This window comes from Chamaea fasciata, unplaced genomic scaffold, assembly GCF_029207755.1.
Source record: "Chamaea fasciata isolate MVZ Bird 193981 ecotype frontalis unplaced genomic scaffold, bChaFas1.0.hap1 SCAF_14, whole genome shotgun sequence".
Classification (NCBI taxonomy): domain Eukaryota; kingdom Metazoa; phylum Chordata; class Aves; order Passeriformes; family Sylviidae; genus Chamaea; species Chamaea fasciata.
The window spans coordinates 5,899,411-5,922,767 of record NW_027094099.1 but is presented as its reverse complement, the minus strand read 5'-3'; the positions used below and the strand labels follow the sequence as shown (position 1 = coordinate 5,922,767).

The window sequence follows — 23,357 nt, the reverse complement described above, 5'->3', positions numbered from 1 at the left end:
TTTTCAGTTCTAAAATGCAAACTTTTAGTATGTGTGTGATTATGCCAGACTTTTCCTGACCATTCCTTAAGGAGGTTGCACTGCAATCACCATCTGTATGTATGTGGCTCAAGGACAATAAAGATAGATTTTAAATTTGCTTCTGTATCTGCAATTGGATCTGTCAGAAACAATGCTATCAAGCTACTATTTCAAGCACACAGGAAATTTGCCAGGAATATTTAAGCTATCCTGAGGTAAGCCCCTAGCTTCAAATCAGTGTGTGGCAATTTAATTTTTTTAATGTTATTTCCCTCAGCAGCTTGCTTTGGCTAACTTCTCTGGACTCGGCTTTTTTATTTGTCATGCGTGACTAACTTTAAGCCTCCCAAGCTACAAAAATAGGCTTCTCCAGTTTCAGTGGGTTTGGTTCAGGTATTCTCACAGTGGTGCAGGAAAACCAAAAAGAACAAGTGCTTCTCAAAATAAGGCAAAACTTGTCAAGTATACCTGAACAGGTGAGGTACCAATTGCAGCTGATTGGTGGCTGTATAACTCAGGCCTCCGAGAACCTTGCTGGTACGGCCCCTGCTCCCACAGCTGGGGCACTTTTTGGAGCCAAGCACCCAGTTTGAAGCACAGTCAGACTTTAAACTGTCTCACTTTCTTTTACTGGCAACACCAATTGCCAGTAATATGAAAAACATAAATTATAAACATAAATATAAGAATAAATATAAACAATTGGGGAAGAGGGGAAGGCACAAGCATAAAGCAAAGCAATATTAGGTCTATTGTGGGAGTAGCATGAAGAATTTGCAATTTAACAGCTCATTTTGGAACACCTCTCAGAGTTCTTCCTAGTCAGGGCAGTGAGTGTTAGCTCTGATGAATACAGCTAGCGGGTACCAAAGCAGATCTCTCACATGTTGCTGTCCCTTAGTAGCTACATTTTATGGAGGAATATTATGACCAAGTGTGGATTGTCCAGATACAGGTGATCAGTATTGACTAGTGCAGGATGGCTCTTGTCTCAAATTCCCAACTTCCTCCCAATTCTGCTGAACAGCCCAAGTCTGGGACAGCTTGGGAGGAGCTATGCAGGTCATCTTTCAACTGGAAAGATAACACTGGTAGTGTCATTAATGTGTGACAGATCCATTTCACTGGAAAATTTGCCCTGGCATATTAGGAAGGTGCCGAAATTGCAATTGAAATATTGATGTCTCAAACTCAGGAGAAGCAAGGTTGGAGCAGAGGGGTTACAGTAACTCCATCCCAAAGACAGAGCACTCAGCTGTCATTCTTTGCAGGAGGTCAGCCTGTGTTTGTTTGTGTGGCATCAGGGCTGAATCTGCTCGCCCAAGGACAGGACAGAACCAGACAGACCAGCTTAGAAACAGCTGAATGTTTCCTTTGTTAGGAAAGCTCTTTGAAAGGTCTTTCCTATGTTTGCCCACTGGCAAACTGTTTCAGGAATGTGTAAGACAAATCCGTGAATGAATTGCAGCACAGGTACTAAAACATGTAAATCAGCAATTTGAGCCCAGTGACTGTAATTGTACAGCCTCATCAAAAAACACAGGAACTTTCAAGTAATACAGACCATCCCATTGGCACACACTGACAGATGCTCTGAGCATGAACAAACACTGAGAACTTTCTTTTTTCACTATCACCAAAGAATGCTATGTCTGGTATGCATATACTTGAGTATTTGGTCTTGGGACAAGATTTCTATTTACCCTCCTACGATACAGACACTTTTAACAGCAGAGCAAGAGACCACCAAATGGAAATTTACTGCAGTGTATTAAGAGCATGTTAAGTAAGATTTTAAATGTTTTATTGCATCACTTACCTCAAAGAAACTATTAAACTGTCTACCATGATCTTTTAATGCAAGGTATCTTGAAGTGAAAAATACCTCTTCACTGTGGTACAGCACAATGACAACCACACACAGATCCTACAAAAAGAAAGGAGAAAAACAATTAACACTGCTTATTCAGTATTTTCCAGGATACACACCTACATTAGTCATCTCTACTTCAATTCTTGGGACTTTACAGCAATTCAAAGTGAATATCCAGTGTATGTTACAGGAATAAACTATAGGCACACCATTTTTTGCAACAGGATTTCAATACTACCAAAGTGCTCTGCAGAAACACTGTGGGATGCAAAATCTTGGTTTGATTCCCAAGAAGGCAAATCTGATGTTAAACTTACTTGCCTTTTTAACTTGTATTCCTGGTGTGTCGCTTGTAGAACAATAAAGCAAACAACCTCATTTAAAGTCGTGTGTTAATAAAATTCAAAGAACTGAAGCTGGGTTACCAACTTCTAATGTTCAGTAATATTATTAATACACTCTGCATTTTGTGAGCAATGCAAGGATGACTCTGTGAATGCTTATAGTTTGCAGAAAAATCCTGAAGAGCGGAGTTGTTTCCTCTAAAACTGATGGAAAACCTACTCCCAATGAAGTTAAATGCCTTGCCCACAGTCAAGGAGGAAATCTGGAATTAAACAGCATTCTAAATATAAATTTAACTGATCCTTACTTCTAAGTACTATCAGTGCATCACCACTACTGTGAACACACAGAAGCCCTACCAGCCCTTGGGAGGATTACCCAAGCACACTTTCATTTGTTTGTAAATAATCTCAACTGTTCAGACACCTGGGAAGTTCTTATTTTAGTAAATTTGTAATCATTTATTGGGCATCTAAAATACACCAGAATTTTCAGGCGGGAAAGAGATCCTTGCAGCAAGGAAACACAGCATAAATCAGAAGGGCTGGTGGGAGAGTGGCGAGGAGGGGGGAAAAGAGGAACACTAATAAAACTGAACCTAAATCTATACATTTCAAAACTTGGTCAACCACTGTCTGTATCTTTCCCTTTACAAGAGGTTACGTGTTGAAATGCAGTGGAGTGAAGAGAAACAAGAGAACATTGCTGTTCACAGATAAAAAGCTCTCAATTTCTGTCAGACAGCCAGATAATTGAAAACTGCCTAGAACGGGACAGGGCTGACAAGAATGTAAGAAATGTGCAGTTAGATAAAGTACAGATCCTGCTGCTAGGAAAATGCAGATTGTTTGCAGGTAACAGGACAGGTTAAATATTCCCCACCCTCTCCTAAAAATCAAACAGCAACAAATTTGGTTTAGGAAATCCCAAAATTCTTGTAATATCTTCAAAAGAGAATTCCACAATTGATTAATGATTTGATTGTTTAGTTTCTTAAATGGAAGGCATTAAAAGTTGAGTACTTGGGGAAGTATCACGACAAAAGCGCTGTATGTTACCGTTTTGAGTTAGTCCTGAGGAAGAAAGCACTAAGGCTGAGCTGAACTGCATCCTCTCCTGCAGTTTCACAGTTGCCAGTAGATCTAAGAGGTTTTCTCAAACTTATTCACCGTTTTCACTACTTTACACTGTAAAATTGGCTTGTCTTAAGATGGGAAGCACTTCTGAAAACAGATTTTTAGTCTAGATCTGCAACACTTCACACCGTTTGAGATTTTAGCGCGTTCAGTGAAAGCTGCATCCCTTTAAACATCAGGCACACATCCAGCACACATGCCAGCACCACCACCAGGCATTTAGAGAGATCCCCTAACACAGGACTTAGTAATTCTGAACTGACACGGAAACAAATGTCTCACTGCCTACAACCTGACTCTTAATTACCGGCCACACTGAGGCAATAGTTGTTTATATCACTTATTGAAGATGGAGGATCTGCCTGTAACATGGATTGTAACTGACATGGTTTCAAGTTCTTATCATCTTGGGGTTTTTTCCAGATGAAAAAACCAGATGAAAAATCTTTTTTCATCTTTTTTCCAGATGAAAAATCTCTTTCAGATTTTTCACTCCACAATAATCTTTTCATCCAACAACCTTGCATGAAGTGACACAGTCTCAAAAGAACACTGCTACGGGATACAAAAGCACCAAAAAAGCAATGTACACTCCACTAATCCCTTTTATAAGCTGCACCTCGTTTGAGACAAGGGAAAGATGATAAGATAGATCTAGTTTTGCAAAGAAACAAGAGAAGAACCCTGAGTGTTTCTGGAGACTGTTCTTAAAAAGAGTGCCTAAAGTCCATGCATATGTTTTCAATTTTTTTCAGTTCATTTGTATCTTCATTGTCAATGGCAGGTTGCATTATTAATTCTGCTTTCAACTCATTTCAATGCCTTTTTCAAAACACCTCTTACTGCAACTCATAGATGCATTTCTTTGGAAGTATCATTTGTAGCACATAGTGTAAAAACTGCTAAATATTTAAGTGACTTTAAGAGCTTGATTTGCAGATTATTTAAGAGCTTAGGTGCTTACAGCCTACTGAAAGGCTTGTCATTTTGGCAGTGGTGTGTTTGATATGAAAATGTGAAAACGTGACAATCATTTTCCCTCCCGAAGATCCAGGGCAAAATGAATAACTGAAATGGCTACACAGTTAACACTGGGATTGAATAACATGAATTTGGCAGGGAAACTTTCGAAAGCCTGATGAGGTGTACTTGTGCTCGGTCAGTCTTGCATTGTAAAAGTCAAATTGCCTTCCCAGAAGGGCCTTAAAAGCACCATAGACCTTTCTAGCAAAAAACTCTCTAGTAACCCTGCATACAGCAGAATAGATATTAATTTTTCAACTGGAACAACCCACACTCTTCTACTTCACAGAGTCAGCAAGACTTTCTCCACTGCATTAAAATATTTGACATTTCAGCAGTCTTCCCTATTTCACTTCCAAGCTGGATGAAAACAAAATCAGTCTGTGAAACTGGGTGGAAGAAAAAAAACCAACCAAACAAACAAACAAAAAAAAACCAGCAAAAACACAGCCCTCCCAGAAAACCAATCAATCACACCAATCAATCCACCTCACAGGATGGGATAGAATACAAACCTCTCTAGAACCACGGATGGCAATCAAAGGGAGAAGTGTTTCGTTGCATGTAACCAAATGTGCATTGGGTCACAGAAATGATTTAAGGAGCCTGCTTAAAGTCTCCTCTCCTTTCACACTGCATATGAGTGGTTTTAACACCTTCCAAGAGCTGCTGCCAGTCTCAGCAGTTACCCTACCAAGCAATGAGCCAGTCATAACCATCCCTTAATTTGGTATTTACTGACATTTACCCACACCCTTTCTCACAACATTAGAAAATAAAAATACTAATTTGTAATGGAGATTTCAAAAAGGAATGGGGATGGATTATGACAGAAAAAAAAATAATCCAATAGGCTCATAGGCAATCACAGAAATCTGCTGATAAGGAGAAAAAAGATTTCTCAAAGAGTTAAATGACACAGTACACAGAATTATCTGGGCAGACACCACAGTTACTGTGCAGAAAGAAAAGAAGAAGGAAGTTCTGGGAAGTCAAAAGTAAGAGTTACCCTTTGGCTAATTAACTTCAAGAAACTTCTTCCTACTAAGAGGTTTGAAATTTCACAGAGAGCCAACCTTATCCTAACCTCTTAATTATCATGGGACCACTCACATGTGGCTTTTCATGTGACTGTACCCTTTGTGTATTGTGAGTGGACGGTATTTCACTGCCATGAATTGCTATGTCATTTTAGCATCACTCTATACTTCTTGTAAATCCTGTCAACACACATACATCCATCTGCATCTCTGTATTAACTCTAGCAGAAATTCCTGAACATGTGCGTGTGTACAGTACCTATTTAAACAATCCAAGACCCTCTATTTTAACTCACAACAGGAATGTGAGACTCATCATATAGAAACATATGCTAACTCAACCAAGTTCATAAGTGCTCTGAGCTTTTAGCCTCTTCTACCTTGTGACTTACATATATATGAAGCCAACTTCAATTTCCTTCAGTATTTATCTTTTTGGTCAGATTATGTGTCTTGTAAGGCTATTGACAATGGCAACGTGAGGCTGCTATGAAAGTTGAGCATTGTTCCAAAGTCATGTTTCCACTGATAGGAAAAGTTGCAATTTTGGTTTTTGTTTGTTTGTTTGTTTTGGGGGGTAGTGGGAGGGAATCATAAATAAAGAGTATCTAGAAACACTTTAAAGAGAATATTACACCCTTTAAGACTGCCTTTGAATCTGTTGCCTTGCACATTGGTAAAGTATATTGTATCTATTGGTTTAGTTGTTCAAATCTATTAAATCATGTTCAGTGCAAGTCCTTTGGATTGCATCCAAAATCTACTACATTCACAAGACTTTGATAAAGCACTCACAGTTTGCCAGGTTTATCTAGCTACATAATTTGTGCATACATCCAACAGCTTGAACTGCAGCTGTTGACACCTACCACCAGAGTTTTAATCTCTTCAAATATTCATTAACTACATTAAAACATACACTTGTCTCTGAAAGCTGCATAAAAGAGAAATCTAGCATTAGATCTGATGAAAAGTTCTGATACTTACATGGAGCAAGCATTTTATTAAAACAAAAAAGGCAAGTTACTCCACCTAACCCTGCAGGTACCTTTGAAATGCTTTGAGAACTTTCAGGTTCTCCTTCTGGGTGTGCCCAGAGCTACTGCAGTCCAAGAAGGCTCAGTGCCTGTCTCCAATGTAAGCTTGATCAAGATCCAGTTTGCATTTCTTTGCCTAAAATCTCACCCGCAGGGAGTGCAGTCCGTGTGCTCCACCAACACCAGCACACCCCGCGCCGTGCCCAAGGCTGTTGTTCACGGCCGTGCCCGTTTGCGGTGCTGGAGCCCGCTGGGGCTCGCTGTGGCTGGGGCTGAGCCCGCTGGGGTTCGCTGGGGCTGGGGCTGGGGCTGAGCCCGCTGGGGCTCGCTGTGGCTGGGGCTGAGCCCGCTGGGGCTCGCTGTGGCTGGGGCTGAGCCCGCTGGGGTTCGCTGGGGCTGGGGCTGGGGCTGAGCCCGCTGGGGTTCGCTGGGGCTGGGGCTGGGGCTGAGCCCGCTGGGGTTCGCTGGGGCTGGGGCTGGGGCTGAGCCCGCTGGGGTTCGCTGGGGCTGGGGCTGGGGCTGAGCCCGCTGGGGCTCGCTGTGGCTGGGGCTGAGCCCGCTGGGGCTGGGGCTGGGGCTGAGCCCGCTGGGGCTGGGGCTGGGGCTGAGCCCGCTGGGGCTCGCTGGGGCTGGGGCTGAGCCCGCTGGGGCTCGCTGTGGCTGGGGCTGAGCCCGCTGGGGCTGGGGCTGGGGCTGAGCCCGCTGGGGCTCGCTGGGGCTGGGGCTGAGCCCGCTGGGGCTCGCTGGGGCTGGGGCTGGGGCTGAGCCGGCCGTGGCTCGCTCTGGCTGTGGCTGGGGCTGAGCCCGCTGGGGCTCGCTCTGGCTGGGGCTCGGTGTGGCTGTGGCTCGCTCTGGCTGTGGCTGGGCCTGAGCCCGCTGTGACTCGCTCTGGCTGTGGCTCGCTCTGGCTGTGGCTCGGTGTGGCTGTGGCTCGCTCTGCCTGTGGCTGTGGCCGGGGCTGGGTGACTCAGCGCGGGCCGGGCCAGGCGCCGGTCGGGGCACTCCCGGGGCTTTGGGGCGGGCCAGGCGGGGATCGCGGCACTCCCGGAGCTTTGTGCCGTCCCGGGGCTTTGGGCATTCCCGGCTTTTGTGCCGTCCCGGGGCTTTGGGCATTCCCGGCTTTTGTGCCGTCCCGGGGCTTTGGGCACTCCCGGCTTTTGTGCCGTCCCGGGGCTTTGGGCATTCCCGGGTTTTGTGCCGTCCCGGGGCTTTGGGCACTCCCGGGTTTTGTGCCGTCCCGGGCCTTTGGGCATTCCCGGGTTTTGTGCCGTCCCGGGGCCTCGCCCGCTCCGGAGCCTGCGCTGGTGCACCGGGCACCGCAAACCCGCAAGGAAACACCCGCTCTGGGGGACTCAGCAATTTCGGTCCCGTTTCTAGAGCTTTAATTCTGCAAATCTTTCACTTCTCAGCGAACAAGTTCAGCTCATTTGTCTACATTTCAGTGGAAGAACTGCGTAACCCCATTATTTGGCATCCGACCCTGTAACATTTAATTGTTCTCTGAAAATCTAGGAGGCAAAGGTGGTGGAATCCAACAGTGACCATACACACAATTTCCCAAAATATCCATTCACAAAATGCAAATTTTGGCTTTTAAAAATATAGTTATGCTGGAGGGTGCCATACTCAAACTATTTGTTTCCATCTTTCTTGAAGAATATATAATTTAAGATCATACAAGGGTTGTGACATTAATCTTTTAAGTAAAGGGGAGAAGCAGGAAAGTGTTTGCTTATAGGTCATGAGCTGCAGTTAAATTTGAGTAGTAGGATTTGTTTAATTTTTCTTAATCTTTGTTCACATCATTGATTATGTATTTGCTGAATACGTGCTAGTAATAAAAATATGATAAAAGGTGGAATGATTGCAATAATGACCCTGGTCTAAAATTTACTAAAGACTTCTTAAATTCAATAATTGGCTTAAATATGGATTTAAGACCATAGGCCTGATAAGCAATTAAAGTATACTGTTGTGGTATAAAATATGACATTTAGTTAGCTAACTGACACCCAGTTGAATTGCAAAGAAAACACACTGGAATGGCAGTGTTAAATTGATTAGTAATTCTGACATTATTTGCAATCACCAGACTCTGTAAAGGTAGTTTATGTGGAGTTCAGACATACCAAACTTTAAAGAGTCCAGAAAAACTGAATCAGTTGGGTTTTTTGCGTCTTTGAAATAATAACCCAGATGAATGATACCTTCTCAAGATGCAGGCTGCACCAAAATTGCCATTGTAAGTATGATTGTATCCCCTTTTTTACCTTTAGAAACTATTGGACAATTCACACAAAAGCTTACTGCATGTAAAGTTCTCGTGCAGTTTCCAAGCAAAGAACAATTATGTAAAACATAACATGAATCACAAATTTGAGATCATATCACTCTCCAAATTGACAAAGAGATTTTTGGGATGCAACTGTGCGGAAACAATTGCAAACCTATCTTAAGTTCATTTCAAGATTTCAAAGTGGTAGGCTGTGCAATTTTGGCCAAATCCCTGGAATTAGTTTTAAAACTGTGCTTAGCACTCACATGGTGGTTGGCTTTTTACCTTCCCTTCTCTGTCTAAAGAGGCACTGTAGGAATCTTGATACCAGCTTGTCACCATTCACTGGTTTAAGGAATTTCAACTCTTGTCGTAGCTGTTCCGGATAACTAGTGAAGAACAAACTGGAAAGACCTTATATAAGACAAGTGTGCAGAGACTGAGCAGATCTGTTCCCATATGAAAGGCCTGCCTCAATGGTCAGCTGGCCTATTCCACTTGTGCTGTGTAAATGTGGCTGAATATTCCCTTTGCCCACAGATCCACTGACACTCACTGCACACACAGCCATTAAGAGCTCTCTGTTCCACACTTAACCACTCCAGAGAACTGAAAGGTGCTAGCAGTTTCAGCATTTGAGAACCATGAAAGGTGCTACTTATCACAGCTCTACTATAAGAAATCATTACCTTTTCTAACAGAACATATTCCATGTATTTTAATAGATTTTCCTTTCTTTTTAAAGAACTTTTTTTGCTACAATCTGAATCTTCTAAACCAAGGATGTAGAAGGGGCTGAACACGTAAGAGGACGGGAGAGATTACATGTTAAAAATCCTTTTCATTAAACAATCTCTCTTAACCTTCCATAATCCTGATCAACAGTGGTCTGATTACTGATGTAGAAAGATATGGAAAAAAATAACATTGACCAGCCTACAAAGTCAGGTAGAAATACCTGAAATCTCTATAAGCATTGATGCAGAATAGGTGAATCCCTCATCGTTATGACGAGCAAGAGAAACAAATCTGTGTGAACACTGCTACGATTGAACATTGACAGTTTTGCCTATGAAATGAGCAGTAACAGCACAAATTTGTTTTCAACAAGATCCTGTTCTAAATACTTTTCTACCAAGTGTAGGTAGGTGGAGTGGTGCTTTGGATTTGGTTCATGTACTGCTTTGAGACCCACTCAGTTTTGTGGAAACTCAGGTAAAAAAAAACTGTCTGCTGTGACAGGTAGTTAGAATGCCCTGGATGGAAATAACTGAGAAAAGGATTATAAATGAAATGTTAGTCTGCAGATCTATTTATTTAGTAGGAGTCTTAATGATACTGATATTGCAAGGCATACAACTGCATTTCAGAACAACTAGGAATAAGAGAAATTTCTTACAGCTTCTGTTAGCCATACTAATTTCTTTACCTGTAAATATGTCAAAGAAAATTAACTTTTCTTATGCTCTTTTCAGGACTTGGTTAATGAAGGCCATTTTCAGAATTGAAGAAAGGTTGAAAGTTAGAAGCTTTTCCTAGTCTGTCTTGAAAACACAGGCTCCCAACAGCATTTAACTGGTGGTTCTGTGGACCTACTGTGTTTTGCATGAAAACCAAGGACCCACCAGCCTCACTCAGAGAGTTGTAACACACCCTTTTTAAAAAGGTCATAGAAAACAAATATTTCAGCAAAGCTAATTGAAGGCACATGTACAAGGAAAGTAAAACACAACATATTTCAGGAGTATAGTCAGCTATTTCTTAGTAATGCAGCTGGGTGTCTCCCCTCTCATTATGTAAAAATCATTTATATTACATAATTATTGTGAAGTTAGAAGATACCTTCCTTTTGCAAAAAGGAAACATGATTTTCACCCATCTGTTTAATAAGAATGCTTGTCTGGCAGACACAAGTCTTTTTTTTTTTCATTTTTTTAAACTTCTTCCCTTGAGAATGGTGTTCAAGAAACATTGTAAATACATGGCTAAGCATCAATATCCTCCATGTAGTAAAAGAAAGGAAAAAATATAGGAAGCTATGCCTCAGAGAATATTTTTTAAAGTTCTAGGCAACATTCAACATCATTTATAGGTGAAGAACAAGTGTTCCTGTTGCTAATGTACCCTCTGAGAGAAATATTTCGTTTACTGGTAAATAGAAGACTGTGTCATTAGCCCACCACAATTAACTCTCTGCATTGCTCCAACAGAAATAGAAACACTGATGTAAACTACCCTTTGCATAAATTAGAGCTGATTCACATTAACAGGATTGTAAAAGGAGTCAGCAATTCCTCTGTAAACTCACAGAAACATTTCTGACCTGCAGGACAGTATGAGATGTGGACTTGTAATCTTTACCTGCTTACTCAGAAATAAAATATTTTCTGTGGAGTATCAGTGGAAACAATCTCTCTGCATAAGCAATACCTCCAAATAACGATGCTTTCTGGGAATATCCCTACATTATCCACAGCAGACAAGGATAGAAGCGTTTCAGTACAGGGACACTGGGAAAGTCAAACCAAACCAGTTTAAAACTTGTCAGCCAACCTCTAATGGCTAAGCTAAGCCTTCTTAGTCCTTGGAAGAGATCACTTTGCATCTTCCAGTTACCAGAGAGAACACAGACTTGCCAAGAATGACTAGGCATTTTTCTTCTGGGTAGCTATTCATAGCCACTATCATCAGAGATGTTTAACTTCCTAAAGTTAAACTCTACGCAGAGGAACAGTTACTAAATGGAACATGTACCTATAAATACAACACAGGCATCCTATTGAAATTAGCAGTAATATCCCTGGGATTCAGTTTCAAACTTCAGCTACAGTGACTTCAAGGGTTTCTGTAGCATTATTCTTGATGTACTAAACTATAAATGGGATAAAAACAGCTTCTGGGGAACTTCAGAGATTTTCCTGCCTGTTATGCTCTCTGCCTTGGGTTAGGCACTCTAAAGAAAGGCTGGCATTCCTTTAAGACTGAATGGGTCTTTGACACAGAAGAACAATTAGGGGAAAAAATCCCAAACAAACCCAACCCAAAACTATTTGTTAGTACAGGTAAAAGCGAGGCAATTCTGTGTCAGTTCATTAGTCCATGTACTCAGAAGTAAATGGATAAATGGATATTTTAATAATAAAATATTTTATTATAAAATTTATAAATGGATATGCCAGGCCACAACCCAAGAAGTCTCTCTCCCTTGCAGTTTGGCAGCAAAGTAACATTGTCTTGGTAGACCAAGGACTATCCCCAGTGTTTCAGTGCAGGGCTGCACTGCAGACCTCTGCCTCCTGTACTTTCTCTGTTAGAGATTAATGTGGGCACACATCCCAAAATAACTCACCCAATCCTTTTCTGCACAAGTTTTCAAGGACAAGCGTTTTAACACACATTTCAATGCCGCCAAAACTGAAAGGAAAAACACCACAGGTTCCCCCCTGACGCACATTTTGTACTGACAAATGTCCAAGAGAAAGTGACCAAGGCTTTCGTAATCGACTCTACACATGATGAAAGTCCTCCTCACTTCAGTCCTCTTCTGCAGTCAGCAAACTGCTTTATTTTGGTAAAAAAGGGAGATTTTCTTTTCTGTCATGCAATTCCTACATGACTTGGGCGTCACTTCAATCAGTGACCTGTACTGCTCAGGTGACAGCAGTGTTGCAACTCAGCTGTCACGAAAAAGCTGAGCACCAGCTTGAAGGTGCTGTGCTCTACTGGGGCATGGAGGGGCAGAGATGCACTGAACATTCAAACAACACTTTGTCCTCTAGCATTTGGGATAAGTTGGGCACTAAACCCTTGCTAAATAGTTTCAGTACATGAGAGCAACACAAAGCTTCAACTGACCAGAGGCCAGACACAAGGATGTGGAACATCTCAGGTACCCCTGTGGGAATATATTTTAGGGATCACTGAAAAGTGACACATGTCCAAAATAAACAGTGCTGAGCTTACTATGGCATCCTGGTGACTGCTGAACATGCCTTTGCTCAATAAAGCATAAAAAATCAACTGTTCATATCAAGGAAATGTTATATACCTAATAGCAAGGCTTAGATGTTTTGTTTTTTAAGAGGAAATACAGAAAACTGCTAGATCATGGACAGAAAGAGTTCACTGTGTAGCTCACACATCTTTAGTGTGCTTTTCAGAGTCTAGGCTCCTGAAACATCATGAAATGAATGAGTTGTGCAAGATTGCCTAAATTACTTTATTATTAAATAATACTATAAGAATGATGAGATTCTAATTTATTTCTGATTAAATTCTCTCTGATGTGAGGCTCCCCACATACTGGTACAGAAATGCAACAATGGAATGTGAAGATTTATTGTTTTCTTTTATGTTTCTACATAATGATGAATAATAGTTCTAATGAGAGATCTTGCAAGAGCACCGTGAAATTAAGTGGTTTTTTCGTAATTTTGAAATAGAATACCAGGGAACTTCAACCCAACATGAAACAATAAACTATCAATGGATCTCTGAAAGCCAGCTGGAAGGATGGCAGTAAGTTATCTTGTACATCTTTTGCAAATATTAAATTCTGCATGCCAGTAAATATAGGGATAACTCAGAGAACACACTGAAGAACTGTTTCACAGAGGTCTATTTAGCTTTCATCCACAGTAAAATTTAGATGAGATCTCCAGCACAACAACACAGACATTCAATATGTTTATCTGCTGGGCTTGATATATATAGAATCTTACAAATAGTTCAGTTCCAAAACTGGACTGGCAACAAAGAGAGTGGCATCAGATGCCAATTGTGCTGCCAAGCCTTTACCACTTAAAGGGGTACATTTGCAGAGATGCATCTCTTTTCTATAGGAAGGAGATGTTAATGGAGAAAAAAGGGAAAACACTAAGTTACTAAGCTTTAATTAGTAAAGATGGCAAACAATGCTATCATTGTGTCTTTTCAAGAAAGAGAAATTAAGATTCAGCATGATTAGTCCCTGCAGATATTTAAAATCCCTATGTTTAGAAACAATTTACAGTTTCAATTCTACCCCCAAGACTGATGCCACTGAATACAATTTTCCTGAAGTTCTTATTTGGTTCAGGTTGCAGAAATATCCTAATGCTTGTATCAATCATACCTCCATATGGTGAACCCTTCAGCCTCCTGCGTTTTAAAGCTGAACTGCAAGATCCTTTAAGTGTTGGGAGACAGAGCTGTTTATTCTTATCCTGTCAGCTTGAAAGGGATTTTAGACATCCTACAAATCTTGTCTTGCTGCTATGCCTCATGTGCTCTGGTGGTCTAGATGACAGTTAGTATTTCAGTCCATTTAATGTAAACTGCATGAACTGTTATACTCCTACAGGAGATACCACTTCTTGACACAAAACCACAAAGATAATCATACATTCAAGGAATCTTGAGCTATCATTCACTGAGCAGGGAAGTTGAAACCTTTCACCAGCTGCAGATTAAAATCTCCCTATTAGGAAATTTATTTGGAAGGAAATTTACTTGGAAGGAAATTTCGGAAGATGCCATCCAGTGGCCTCTAAAGAATGAGTTTATGGTTGACAGGTAAAAGATCTAATCTTGCAGAAGCACCAACAACCCTTGTCACCTTTGCTAGTAGCATTATTCAAAAAACCTAAACAAGTCAGGAAGATGCCTTTTTGACTTCCAGTCATCCTTTCCAGATCAGGTTCTAGTCTTGAGTTTTTCTCAGCCTATAAGTGAATTCAATACTGCTTCCAATAGAGGTTTGCTTAGAGAGTAGGAGTAAGACATGATTGTAGTCTGACTTTGAAAGAACCGAATCAACTTTGCTACTTGAAAAGTCATTCACCAGAGCTAATGCACACAAGTACCCACTCTTATATCTGCAAAAGCCAGAAGGGTTGAAGAGAAAAAACAGTAAGAAATACCATACTTCCCTATAATTCCTCCATGGGCTTGCAGAGAAAGATAGATTAAAGAAAACCCCTTTTTAACAAAGCAGTGGAAACCATCAGTACAGTTAGTCACCACACGGTAAAGACGTGACTCTATCCTGCCTCCCCATTTAGCCATACACTATTTTATTCAGAATAAGGCAGCCCTAACACACTCGCAACACAGCAGTTTGAGCAAAATTATTATACTTACTTTAGTGAGACCCAGATTAGGAGGATCCCAAGAGGGGGAAGTGTGACTACCATGATACAGGTCCACTCACTGACAGCATAGCCAGCCTTTTGGCTTGATCTATAGTCACTGACATTTCCGATTAAGGTATTGTTTTCTGTCTGTATAAAACAGAAGTTTTAACACATAAGCATCTTTGCTCACTATCTCTGTTAATCAGATGCAGCTTAGAAACTGTACTTCATAGTGGTAGTTTCAGAGTTGGCAGCTGTGCAAGTCACAATGAAGTCAATTCTCTCTTCTGACCACAATAAGAGCCAAATCTAATTCAGTGTATGAAAGTCATCTACAATCCAGAAATCTCTGCCACCATTATACCAAGTTTTGGGACTTTCATAACCATTCCTGCTCAAGAAAATCTATTCAAGTGGCTGGGACTTGGCCTAAGCAAAGTGAATAGGGCCCTCATTGCATCAGGTAAAAAGAAATCAAAGGTCATCTCTTGGCAGTAGAGCCTGAATTTATTTGTGCTTGAGGGCAGGTTCTTACAGCACACTGACCCTCACCTGACGTCACTTAGTGCTTCCCATGTGTCTGCAAACTGAAAAACAGGGACTTAAAATGTGAATGTGAGACCTCTTGAATCTGCATGACAACAAGAACAGCCTATTACAAAACACTGGCAAAGGACACCAAGTAACTCCTCCAACACTGTGGACTTCATTTGCTGCTTTATATAATCTGTATGCCAGAGGAGATAGAGTGATCTTTTAAAAAAGGGTGACCAAATTGCATATGCTACCTTTTGGGTATTGGGGTTTTTTTTAATCAGAGTCTACTGCTGTTGTACAAACTGCTTAGAGTCAGTCAGTCTTATACGGTGACTTCTAATCTTCTACTTGAGTACTCACTGTTGGAGATAGGTGAAGACTTGCTGAAAGGAATGCAACTCGAATGGAATCACTCTGGGCACTGCTTCACACTGTGCTCTCTGTTTTAACATAGTATCTGTTTGGTCTGAGGAAACAGGCATTTTGCAAAGCCCCGAGATTTGAAACGCCCTTCTAACTTAACTTTAAGAAAACAGCAAAACAACAGGCAGAAGCAAACCCCAGGAAGATACATTTGGAAACAGTTTCTCCCTCCTTCCCATTTCAAAGCAGTAGAAACAATCACAACTAAATCACAAGCATTGTGCTTCAAAAGAAATCAGAAAATGACAGTTTCTGTCCAATTTTAACAGTATGAAAGCAGCAAAGATATTTTAGCCCTTTCATGTGCTCATGATTCAAAACTGCATAAGGATTTTTTCTTGCTTAAAATAATTCTTAGTTATTATTATTTAAATTTTGAACGTGCTCACAACTCTCACTTTGCCATGGTAAGATGAATTTGGCCAGCAACAAATTCAGGCAGAAGGCAAAGCTTTATGACAACTGATTAATTACAGCAGCATTGTGAGTGCCTAAGTAATAAATCTGAACCTGATCCTGCACTGTAAACGTTCCTATGGGAAGAAACAAAGTATTCCAATTGCATTAATCTGTAAGCAGAAAGAAAGAAAGAAGGAAAGAGACAATCTTTTTGGTGTGCAATATGTATTAATGAGTACAAGCAATGCCTGAAGAAGAGGGGTATAAGAAATTACATTTTTATGGGCTGCTTATCACTACAAAAAAAAATCAAAATTGACATCCTGCCTTATCCCCTGCGTTTCAACACATGAACAGCATTTCCTGGGCCAACAAAACTGAACAATACTAACAGTTAATGGTTAACCCACTCTATTCTTTTAAATCCTTATTCATATGCTGGTTTAAAGTGCTTCAATTCCACGTAGAGCCCCTGAAAATCTGCAAGGAGGTTTGCCCACTATTCCCCACTCACTTCCCTAGTGAATGCAGCTCCACAGAACTACATGAAAATGAGACAGAGCTCTCATTTCTGCCAAATTAAGTAATTGCATCCATTCCGTACAATTTATCACTCTTCTGGGCAGCTTGTGTCATGGGATGACATTTTATTGTAATTATGCAGGGTGGGATTGGATAGGCTCTTGCTTCTCTTTGCCCATCTGATAAGCAAAATTTTTTTTTCTTTACTTTCGTAGAAACTACATGTTTTAGATAAAAATAACCAAACAAAAATACAAGTATAATGCACAACCAACTAATGGTTTGATGTTACCAAGTCAGGACTACAGCAATCACCTTTACTGTGGAAAAAAAATCCAGGATATCTGAATACTTTCCAAGTCAACATTTACTCTCAGATTAGTGTCAATAGTTCTGCTGATTTTGCCATTTACAGATAGGTTTGTCCTTCCATGCACTTCTCTGCAGCTGACCCAAAGGGAGCATCAGGGGAATCCGCCTGATTCAGGATTACAGATTTGAGTCATACAATCTTCAAGTATCCAAGTGATGTTTTTCTCCTGGGGGAGTAGTATCCATGCTCACATATATCCAAGTGCTGATCCAGCAAGGCCAAGCACAACAGATGTTTTTCACCAAGAAGCAGGTTTCATGAAGAAGGGCTTTTTAAAAGGGCTTCTTTATCCATCCTTTTCCCAAAACCAGAGCAAAGAAAACACATTCCAACTCGGCTATCATGACTCATAGAAGGGAACAAGCAGGAAAAAACAGTACTTCTATCAGTGTTACAGACAGTATCCTCAGGCTCCCAAAAAACCACCTAGGGAAGCCTTCTCCTCCTGTCCTCTTATCTCACCAAGCCATGCAGTCCCAAAGGACAGACCTTGTCTCACCTCTTGGGCAAGCCAGGTCCAAGGCATCTCATTAGCCCTGCCCATTCATCAAGAGAGAAACTGGGGGAGTCTGCTCACTACCAGGTTTCTCTGCTAAACTTCATTTTGATATAAGAAGAGGTCAATACAACCCAGTAAAAGATAAAGAAAGTTCAGAAGTTGAAAGTTCAGAAGTTGGAACTTCTGTTGTCACGGCAGTTATCTCTTGGATTTACTAAAAGGGACTATTCTTTTATTAATGTTAGTATTTTAAGAATCTTTGGTTTAGGAAAAAAAGCACAAGTAAGTGAAGTTAAATCAACAAAAACAACATTCAAAAAAGTAGTTTTCTGTAGTTCTCTCTGCACTTAATCACTTATGGCTATATATGACTCATGAGTTTACAGCAGTCTTACAGGAAGAGGAATAAAGGATCACAGTTATGAACAAGTGGCTCCTCTGCAAAAGGATGAATTTCATCTATCAAGTCCTGCAAGTTAAATATGCTTTTGGTACCCAGAGAGTCTTCCTAAGGCTCCAGTTCCTGGAACCAACTATACAACAAATATAACTTGTTAAGCTAAAGAACAAGTTACTAACCCTTGTACTGTCAAAGAAAACACTGCAAACTCATAGCTGAAACCAGTGGTCTTGCTTTCCAGTGACAAGAGCACATCGCATGGGAGTGGCCTGATCTGAAAGACACTGAAGTTGCTGATAACCTTTTCCTTGACTTTACTGGCTCTTAGACCAGAGCTTTAAATAAAAGAGATAGTGGCTCTTGCACTTACTGAGAAAAAAAATATACAGAAGTGATGGAAAAAGTAAATTTTTTAAAATAAATTTTTCCATATAAGGAGCCTGGAATCTTCCTGTGAAGGGAAATTCCAAAACCAGGACCAAAATAAATACTGAAGTGGGATGCCAAGTAGTAGCAGCAGCACAGGACTGATGTGAAATAACCAACAAGGAAGACTTTAAGCTGTGATTTGGAGAAACACAGTAATAAACCTATGAAGCACATACTACATAATTTGGGTTCATTGATGTAGAATAAGTATTTCTACTCAAATTACTTTTTTTTTTTTTTTTTTTTTTGCATCTTTGCATGCAAACTATCTTCAGGAAATTTAACAGTTGACCAACATCCTGTAATTATCATACCTAGTTCAGAGATAAAGCAAGATGAGCAGCACAGCCAATGGGAGTGTTGAAACCAGAAGCCCACATTCCAGGAACTCACAGGTCCTTCACCTCAGCAGCCCACAGGGCTCCTTGCCCTCACAAGGACTGGACTGAGATCCTATCTGCATTTCCAGAGCAAGAACAGCTCCTGTGGAGAAGCCCCACATTTAACACTTGGTACCACCATTTAAAAAACATGTAACAGATGTCTGTACATGGTGTTGACAAGTGCCGACTGTTTAACAGCAACCAAAATTATGAACGCTGACCCATCTCTGGGAATGCCATAACCCTGCAGGGGTTACACAAATTCGATGTGTGACATGACACTCGAGTCCCCAAGAGACAAATGGGTGGGACAGAACATTCCAGGAGGAGAAAATGGAGTTGGTTTAAATTACAGAATTTGAATCTGTTATTGTCATTGACACAAAGAACAAAAATTAACAAAAAGTAATCAGGCAACACTAAAGCACATGGTCTCAGCTCTGCTTCCTTTATACAGAGTAAGGTATGAAGCAAAATCAGGTCCATCAGATCATTCTGTTAATCAATTTTATATATATATATATATATATATATATATATATATATATATATGCTTAACATCTCTCTAATTAATCTTCTAAATGAAGTACTAAACCATGCATTCTTTCTAAAAATCTAATATACATGAACGGAATTATCTATTGAAAAGCACTAACTATCCTGAATAAAAATGAAGCTATCGCAATGCAAAACACTATTACTTACCCTGCCAACAATACAACCATGTTCACTGGTCACATATTGAACCACATATATTCATAACTTAATTAGCTTTACAACTGCCCAAGTCATGGTCCAAACTGCATTTAGATCAGGTAGAGCTGCTGTCTGAAAACACAAGAACTAATAACTGAACTGTGTATGTACCTGCTCAAGGGAACAAGGCTTGTCACAGAATCTGTTTTTCGGCCAGCACTGTTACCACGGGAAGCATTTCACAATTAGAAAGCTACAAAATGCTTTCCCTATCAACTTTGTGGCAAAGGGGCTACTATCAAGGTCCAAACTCTTTAAGAAGCTGGTTTGATACCGTAAGATTTCTTTTACTTTTTTTCCTACTTGCAAAAAATAACAACCTTCTAAACCTGAAGCTTGTTATGATAACACAACACTACAGGGGACACAGCTAAAATTGTTTATGCATGGTTGACTTTGGAGCTCCTTGGGTTTTTTAAGTGCTTAACCACCAAGCCTTACTTCTCTCATGCAGAATTTAAAGCCCACAGAAGTGTCTGCAATGACTGCACTTTGCTGTAAATGATATACCTGATTTTCAAAGTAAAAAAGAAAATCCCAAGTCCCACTAAGTGTCTGACCAGCACTTCACCTCTGTTTTTACTACAACTGCCACTGTGAACAGTCTGGATATCACACATCTGATGTCACATCACAGAGAACTGAGACTGCAGTGTGGAAACCCAGCTTTTCTGTTGTCACTGACTGCACGGAACCACACACTGAGGCCAATATGAGTCTTCAGGAAGATTCTGCTTTCTTGCTTTGTTTTCAGCCTTCATTTAATGCACATTTCTAACACAGTTACTCAGTTTGTTCTACAGCAAAACCAAAGATTTTGTACTGAGATCATAAAACCCACCACTGCCTGGGAGCAACCTAACTAATCTTCTACAATTAAATCTGCTGGGGCTCTGAAGGAACCTGCTGTATGAAATGCAGAAAGACAGAAATCTTGCACCACACACCACCTCCAAGTGTTTCTGAGAGTCAGGAATCAAACTGTTCCTTCAATTACAATGGAGCCTTTTCAGATTAAAATCAGCAGCAGCAAGACCTAGGGTTAGCCCTGCTCCTCGATAAAACCTGGTAAATTATGTTCAGGGCACAATTATGATAGATAATCCATATTTCCTACCTATATTCACTTTGAAGGACTTCCTATGACAGTCCACACCAGCTGGTCTCATATTCTAACTTGGCTAAAAATGCTCACTTTCCAGCACTTCTCTTGTTGAAAGGCAGTCTCTCCTCCTAGTCTACTTAACTCCATTCTCCCACTAGATTAGAGTTCCCTGGTGATGGAAAAGAAAGCACCAAGAATTACAGATGTCTAACGAATTTCAGCAATATCCAGTTTCATTTTAAATCCCTGATGATACTGAATAGGTGAAAATCACATCAACCAATAGATTACTACTAAGTTTGCACCAGAAAGAAGTCCAAGTTGGCAAGCTACAGCTTGGGAGATCAACTTTCTAAGTTGATCTTTGTGGAACTTTGTGGCAGTTCCACAAACAGCAATAAACAGACAGATTTGGGCTATTTTCAGTTCCTGTTCTTGCCACAGAAGACAGGAAAAACAAGCACAGCAGACTGACAGAATATTAAGAGCTCATCAGGCAACTATTTAATCCATAACTTTATACCATTGTATTGAGCTACTAACCACTAGTGCCTTAGACAGTGGTTTCTGATTAAATCAACTGGTTTATCAACAGGTGATACATCGAGCTACAAATACTTCTATTACTTTTGATGGCTATTCATAATACTGATGCACCAAATTATCTGTCATCTCTGCTAGCAGACATCATCATGCCCTTATATAACTCTGTTGTACTGAAATCTTGCATATAGCTCAGTTCTGCTGATTCCTTGATTACAAAAATTATGAATAAAAAATACAGGAAAGAGAAATTACACTGGCAAGAGATACAGAAGAAAGGTCTTTAACCTGAAATAAAGAATAGCTGAGGTAGACATACAATGAAAGAATACAGCTCTGAAATAGCACAGAGATAATGAGCAAAACCAAAGCATAACTCATTTTATGAAGTCCACACAAGTATCAGACACAAAAATTAAAGTAAGCAAAACGAAGTAGTTTTTCCACACAACATAGTAACCTGTGGAACTCACTGTTGTCAGCCTTTCTAAAGTGTTCATGTACCTAGAATCTGGGAAAAAAATAATTTGGATGAATTAATGTCAAGTGTGTCAAGAGCTATATAACACAGATGTGGACACATTGACAGTTGCAAAAATGTAAAGCCACAGCTGAAGAAGAAAAGGTATTTCAAGATTCTCCTCTGCTACAGCACATACCCTCTAGCCTGACAAGTGAGCACAAACAGCTCAAGCGTTGGTAGAATTAAAGGAGGGATGGTAACAAAGCCAGAGGCAGGAAAGCGTGAAGAGAAACACCGAACGCCAAACACGGTTCACGCTTTGCACACTGAGCATAGTTAGACCAAAAGATCCGGCCCAAAGCAAGAACAATTGCAACACGCATTCTTCCTGAGGCGAGTTATCCACTTCTTTCCCTCTCCCGTACAAACTGCTGGATTCGGCTCAGGCTACGTGCAGCTACGGCTTCTGGTGGGACACCGAAGCAAAACGAGGCAGCTCCTTACACTGCCTCTGGATGCAGCTCCTGGAAACCGAGCGTGCGAGGGGAGCAGCTTTGAAATGGCTACTTACACAGCCAAAACACGCGGCGCAAGAATCCCGCGGAGCGGAGCGGAGCGGAGCCCAACGCGCTCCCGCAGCCGGGGCAGAGCGAGAGCCCGCGGGCCGCGGCTCCGGGCGCAGCCCGGCGCGGGGCAGCCCCTCAGCGCGGCCTCGGCCCCGCCACGGCCGAGCGCCGCCGCCCCGGGCGCTGCCCGCGGCCCCGCCGCGGCGCCCACCGCCCACCTGGCGCGCCCACCCTCCCGGGCCCGGCCTCACCGCTCCGCGCCGGCGTCCCGTCCGGGCGCCCCGCGACGAGGCGCTCTCGGGGGCGAGAGGGCTGAGAGCCGCGCGGCCCCCGGCGCATGGGAGGCGGCGCGCCCTCGGCCGGGAGTGCCGGAGCCCCGCAGGACCCGAGCAGGTTCCCGGCGGCTCCGGGGCTCAGCCGCAGCCTCTCCCCTCTCCCCTCGCTCCCGCCCGCCGCCCGCGCAGGAGCCGCGCGCCGCCTGCTGCCACCTGCCGGCCGCCCCGCGCGGCCGGCCCGCTCCCGCCCTCGCTCCTGCCCCCGGCCGGCCGCCGCTCCGCCGCCCGCGTCCCCCGGGAAGGCTGCGGGGCGGAGGCGCAGGGACACCGCACCGGCCCGCGCCGCCGTGGCGCGGACGTGCGGGGGCAAGGCGGCGGACGGCGGCGGCCGCGAGGGACCCGCCGGCGGGGCTGCCCCGCGGATCTCCCGCTGAGCCGGAGCGCAGGTGCCCGCCCGCGGCCGGCCCCGCGCGGCGGGAGCGGCGTCCGGAGCTGCCAGGGAGCGGAGCGCTCTGCTCTGCAGGAGCGGCCGGGCAGGTGCCGCGGCTCCGCCGGCGCAGCCGTTCTGCGGGGCAACGGGCGCGTTGTGCTCCAGCCCTTTGCAGTTCTTCCGGCCCTTCGCTCTTTGAGACGAGGCCGCTAAGGCACCCCATGCCGCTGCCGTCGGACACTACACGAAAACGCGGGAGACAACTGTCATCTCCTACTCACTCTTAGTGAAGGACCATCTGCTTCCAGAAAAAAATACTGACATCTAGAAAAGAGTATGTGTTCCTGGCAGTGTTTGCTTAAACGTCTGAGATCTGAAACCGAGCCAGTAA

General features: G+C 42.3%; 1 protein-coding gene across 1 annotated transcript in view; it reads right to left on the bottom strand.

Annotated features, from left to right (window-relative positions):
* The window catches only part of THSD4 (thrombospondin type 1 domain containing 4), a 234,124-nt gene extending 211,450 nt beyond the window's left edge, over positions 1–22,674 (bottom strand). The window contains exons 1-2 of the mRNA XM_066196706.1: positions 22,513–22,674; positions 1,841–1,948 (exon numbers count right to left, since the gene is read on the bottom strand). Of these exons, the coding sequence (XP_066052803.1) occupies positions 1,841–1,869 (29 nt within the window). The 5' untranslated portion in view covers positions 1,870–1,948; positions 22,513–22,674. The remainder of the gene's footprint in view (positions 1–1,840; positions 1,949–22,512) is intronic.
* Positions 22,675–23,357: the final 683 nt, after the last annotated feature.